General features: G+C 42.5%; 1 protein-coding gene across 2 annotated transcripts in view; it reads left to right on the plus strand.

Moving 5' to 3' along the window:
- TANK (TRAF family member associated NFKB activator) overlaps window positions 1-3517 on the plus strand; it is a 28384-nt gene extending 24867 nt beyond the window's left edge. For both annotated transcript variants that reach the window (XM_063161985.1, XM_063161986.1), the window contains one exon: window positions 2033-3517. In XM_063161985.1, the coding sequence (XP_063018055.1) occupies window positions 2033-2200 (168 nt within the window). In that variant the 3' untranslated portion in view covers window positions 2201-3517. The remainder of the gene's footprint in view (window positions 1-2032) is intronic.
- Window positions 3518-6000: the final 2483 nt, after the last annotated feature.

Raw genomic sequence — 6000 nt, forward strand, 5'->3', positions numbered from 1 at the left:
GTGTAATAAATTTAGCTCTTTCCTTCTATGTGGATACTAAATCTAAAAACTCAGTACTGTTTTCTTAGAATGTAATTTAAAAAAAAAACGTGACTGAAAAGAGCAGTAGATTAAAATAAACATGGATATTAGTGAACCTAGGATTTTACAGACTACATTTAGCTGAGACTTTCATATAGATGCACATGTTTATTGGTATTTGCAGTTTGAGGGAGTTGTTTCCACCAAAAATACTTCTAATTCTGTTCATGATTTTAAAAGCAATTCAGTAGTCTATTAATCTCAATATTAATGTTTTTGAAATGGAATGTGTGTTTAAATAGATCTCTGTTCTGACAAGGATATTAAGCACAAGCTTAGCGCTCAAGAAATGGAAGTTAAGTGCCTGCGTGTGTGGGTTGCTGGATGGGTACCTCCCCTTGTTATGTTTCCAAGATGCCAAATAGTTTTTACAATACTATTTTATCTTTTTTTCAAACGGGGCTTTACATCATATCAGAAACAAATAATTCTAAACACATTCATGGAGTGTGTTTAAGTGTGTTAACTTGTTTAAGTGTGTCAGTGTCTAGATAGATTTAATATGCAATTTACACCAACAACATACAATAAGTAGACTCTTTGAGCTGAAAAAAGTGGTGTGATTGCACTTAATTACTAATTAGTCAATTTAATTATATGGATTGCTGACCATAATGAAAGACAGTAAGTCTGCTATTGCTATGTGATAAGCTAAACACTGTTTAAATACAGAATGGGCCAGGAAATTGACTCCCAAGAAGTTCAGGGTGGTTTAAACAGAAGGTTTAACTGCTGTGAAAGTCGGCTTAGTTGTACAGTGGGTTGCTGTGGGAGAAATAAACAATAGATTCTAACTATTTGGCATGATGAAATTTAAAGAAGTGCTGAAAATTAAAAATCTTGGGTATCAGTAGCAAGAAATTTAAAACTTCTAAAGAAATTACTTTGTATTCTTCCTTGCCTTCCAACCCATGTATGAGTGAAAAAAGAGGAAAAGACTGAGCCAAAAAAAACCCTGTAGGGCACACTCTCTTCTAAGTTCCATCCCCACATAGAGCTCACAGCAGCTTGCTGCATTCTTTCTACTTCGTTCTCACCACAGGATGCATTTGGTTTTTATTTGACTCAAAACCTGATTGTCCTGGCCATATAATGTAACTATTTGATCTTGGGTTGCTAATACTAAAGTTATGAAACTAAAGTTTTAACTTTGAAAACTGATAGAAGACTTTTTGATTCCTAGTTGGTACGATTCAAAATAGTATACACTTAGACTCTGGGCTCAAGTGCCTGGAATTCCAATGTTGAATAAACAGTCTTGCTGGCTTGAAACTAACTAGCCCAGGGACCAAGAGCAGTGCAGCTGCTGAACCAAACCCAATGTAGTTTATATGGATAGAATGCATGGATAGATATTCAGAATGATTCCAGTGAGTTTGACACTGTCATGGCAGGAGGAATCCCAAACAAGATTATTTGTGACACATTTATACTAAAAGGCAGCCAGAGCAAATAAGTGCCTTAAGCCATGACATGGTAGTTATTTTGGAAGTAAACTGAAAACAAGTTATATGTGAATAAGAATGAAAATAAAATATGAATCATATTAACTCTGTAGAAGAAACATTTTATTCTAAGGTAAAAATGTATTTTCTTATTTCTGCTAAATGGCTATTGTGTATTATGACTTCTTCAGAAATGCAAAGTTAAAGAAAATCTTTAGTATGTACCAGACTGATATTACAGACTTCTGCTGATAGCAATATAGCAATATTTATCGTTAATAGATACCAAGATATTTTTAAATATTTGCAAGGATAGTGTGTTTATAGAACTTTTTAAAAAAACAAAGTCTTATCTTGCTTTTCTTAAATGAGAACTCTCTAGTTAACATCTCTGGCCAGGCAGGTGTAAAGCAATCCTAATTTAAAGAGGCAGATATTTTTTTAATATAAATATAAACTACAGCATATTGTATACCTCAGCAATAATAATTTTCTGTTTCTTTTAGCCCATTTGGCAGCCTCAAGACAATGATTTGCTGGCACAAGCATATGCAGACTCTGAACTGAATCAGTGTGGAATATGTGAATTCTGTCGAGAAGTTTTCCCACCATCTCTAACATCTAAGGAAGATTTTCTTCGGCATCTCAATTCCCACTTTAAAGTACAGTCTTAATGTATGAGAATTCAATGGTTCACTGTTTTTGCATACATTTATACATTTTTTTATTCAATAGATATGATAAGAGTTTAAGAATTAAGACTTGTAAAAAGAACTCATGACTGAAATTGTTTGTCAGATAAGCACATTTTTAGTTGTTTTTTGACAAGGGAAAATGAAACTAAGTCACTCAGTACTGTAATTCACATTATTGCTTGTTATGCTTCACTATTAACTTTGAGAGTGATGTCAAACAGTTTTTTTTCCCAATTAATCTTTGCCTGAATAGGCCTGAAGTTGTGACTATATTTATGAATATAGACTTGCAGGATTAATGCCTTAATCTGGCTGGCAAAAATTGGAGTAATACAAGGATTTTTTTTGACAATATCCAGTGATGTGATTATGTTCTCCCTGAAGTAAACAGGAAGAGAAATAGGCCCTCATTTTTCATTTATATTATATAATTTCCAAATAGTGAACCTCCTAATTCAGATTCCTGTAAAATTATCATTATAGCTGAATCCAGGTGTGCCAGAATTAGGATAGGCTTGTACACTAGTAACATAAATGAATGGTTGACTTTCCCAGATGAATTTTTTACTAAAGCAAGTAATCAAAAGTAACATATAAATGACCTTTTTGCCAAAATGCAGCAGTAATGATTTTATGAATATCTGTTAGATGTTATAAAAAAATAATTATTATCTTGTTCATGTACCTTTATAGCATTAATAATTACTAAAAATGCTTTCAGGGAACAAGTATGAAGGATAGAAAAGGTTAAATTTTCCCCAAAACTAATAATACCGAAGATTATTTGCCTTCCCTTCTGGTCTGCTATGATGGATTGCCCAAGTCTGGTACAGACTAGAAAGGAAAGGGGAAAACTTAATCATCCAAATCTCAGTGAATTTATTTTTATCCTAAATATAGTGGCTTTCTCAATGCAATTAAAATTTGTGTTTAGTTGAAACATTGAAGTCTGATAAAGTTTGCACATTTTCTGGATTTACTCATATCAAATTTATAAATAGGGGTGTTGCCAAGTATTTTAAATTAATGATAAAGGGTGCTTGCTTTTTGCATTTGAACTGAATATAGAGTTTAGCCCTGTTATTGATAATTAGCATTAATATTTTCATAGCAGCAGAGCACAACACCTTTTCTTTTTAAAGATTTGTTTGCAGGTGACAAATTTCTGGAAGAATTAACACCTGCGTAATTTTTAGAAATGGATTTTTCTGCAATTATTTTCTCTATTTTAAACATGTCGTGTTTGTGACGGGCTGTCAGCAGAGTGTAGTGTAATAAACAGCACTGTACAGAGCACGTCTGCTCCGTGACCTGGAGGGAGAGTTTGTTACCCCTCGGAGCTCGGGAGCGGCCGGTGCGCAGCGCCGAGGAGGCGATGCTCGGCCGGGCCGCGCCGTGCGGGTGTGAAGCGCCTCCCCGGAGAGCGCGGCTGGGGGTGGTGCCCGGGAGAGGCGCAGGTTCCAGCCTCGGGAGGAGAGAGGGGATTCGCGCATCTCCAGCCGGCCCGACACGCAGCACCGACCCGTGCTCTCAGCCGTGAAATTCGAGCTCAGAAGCTCGCGTTATTAAGGGATGCACAAACTGCGAATCACCTTTGAAGAAAATAAAGTCATCTGTTTGTGCCCCCCGCCCCCACGCGTGGATGCGGTTCCCCAGGAGCCCTTGAGCTGGCAGCGCCGGGAGCCCTGCGCCGAGCCCGAGTCCCCGCGCGGGGACAAGGCACAAGGCTCTTTGTTGCTGGAGGCAGCCTGGGGCAGCGGGGAGGGCGGCAGGAGGTGGGGGGAAACACGGCTGCCCAAAGTCTCGCCGACCGGCGGAACCCATCCATCTCCCACTGTGAGGGCTCCTGCCTAGTGCTGCATTTTAGGAAGCTGTGTAATCCTGCGTGCATAAAACTGTTGCTGCCTGAGGGCATCCAGATAGGCTCACCGATCAGACCACTGCGAGGAGCACTAGTTTAGTTTTTAAATAAACAATAAATAAATAAATAAATCTCACGCTAAGCAGTTGTGAGCGACTCGAAGTGGGAGGCGAGTGCGGTCCCTGAACGGGCCCCCCTTATACAGCTTTCCTGGAGGCGGCTGCTGCTGCCAGCAGGGACATCTGCTTTATTACACTCACCAGAGGAGGCTCAGTATTCCTCCCCTTCCCTCCCTCTTCCACACAAGCTCAACCCGGCAGAGGAGGCTGAATCCAAATGGGAAGTAGAATGTCATTAAAAATCATAAATATGGTGGAAGGAACTTGAGAGGACAGGAAGAGCAGCAAACTCGTGCCAAGGTGTTCTACCGAATTCCAACTCCGCCAGGGCCAGCGGAGCGCTCGCCAGGGCAGCCCCGGGGCTGGAGCAGTTTCAGGGCTCCCGTACGAGTTCATTGCCACCCCGCCCCGCGCTGACGGTGCGCGACGCGTGAGCCCCCCGCGCTCACAGGCAGCGCTCGCAGGGAAACAAACCCGCTCCCGGCTCCTGTCGGGAGCTCTCTGAGGGACACTGCGGCCGCCTCAGCCTGCTGCGAGGGCTCGGTGCCGGCGGCCGGCTAGAACACATGTAGCTCCTCTGTCTTTCCGGCTAACTCGACAGCTGCTCGTAGCTCCAGTAATTAGACTGTCACTGCTTGTTAGAGGAGAGGAAAACGCTCCTATGACAGATTCCACGAGTCCTCTGTTTTTTTTTTAAAAATCTCGCAGAAATCACCAGAGCATTAACTGAGATTTCTTATTTCTCTAGAATCAAGGAAAGTTCCCTCTCCGATCTCGCACTCCACTCCAATGAGATATCTCTTCCGACTCCCATGAAACTGAATTCGCTCTAGGAGGCTGAGGAAGTTACCTTCCTTCCCCTGCCTACCCAAGAGGAAGAGGGAGCTTCCTGGCCTTGTGAACTTGCTTTTAAAATCCCTTCCCCGTATGGCTGTATCTAACCAGATAATAGAAATGCAGTCTTTTCTTCATTAACTGAGCGGAGGAGTCGCTCAACACACAACACGCTCAACACATCCTTCCCCACCCGAGATAATATTAATTCAGAGGATGCTCAGGAGAGGCTGTTAGCCCTTACGAACAAAAGCAGTGGAGGATCAAGTCGAGATGCTGCTACCCCCACCCCATGGTTCTCTCAGCAGATGAGACTCAGAGGAGGCGATTTCTTCCCCTCCCTACCGTACATTCCCCTTTCCCCCGCAATCATACAAGGTTAACTCAACAGAGGAGTCTCAATCCAAATGGCAACTGGGATTGCATTAAAAAAAAAAAAAAAAAAAAAAAAAAAAAGAAAAGAAAAAAAAAAGGAAAAAAAAAAAGAAAAAAAAAAGGAGGAAGGGGGAGAAAAAAATCAGAAATAGGGAAAGAAAAGAGAAAAAGCAGCAGGCTGATTACGAGGTGTCAAAACTGCCAGGAGCAAGAAGGTGATAGCAATCAGGGGTGAGAAGAGTGCGCCATTCGTGCGGGGCAGCTAATTATCCGTCTCATTTGAGAAGAGCAGCATTCGAGGCAGCAGCGTTCGCCTGCTGAACGGTGACAGATTGGCGCGGAGGAGAGGGGAGGTGTTAAAACAATGGAGCCGGGCTTGCGAGCGCTGCTGCATGCTAATCAGCCCGGCCTCCTTCCTTCCTTCCCTCCGCCTGCCTGCCTGCCGCGATCCCTCCTTCTCGCTGGCCGCATGGCAAGCCCAGCGCTACCCGGCCCCTCCGCAGCAGGCGGCACCGCACCCGGCATAGGTGGTAACCCAGAGAGAGTTCCGGCGGGGCCGCGCGGCAGGGCTGGCGGCACCCGGGGGACCT

This window comes from Melospiza melodia, chromosome 8 (genome assembly GCF_035770615.1).
Source record: "Melospiza melodia melodia isolate bMelMel2 chromosome 8, bMelMel2.pri, whole genome shotgun sequence".
NCBI lineage: Eukaryota > Metazoa > Chordata > Aves > Passeriformes > Passerellidae > Melospiza > Melospiza melodia.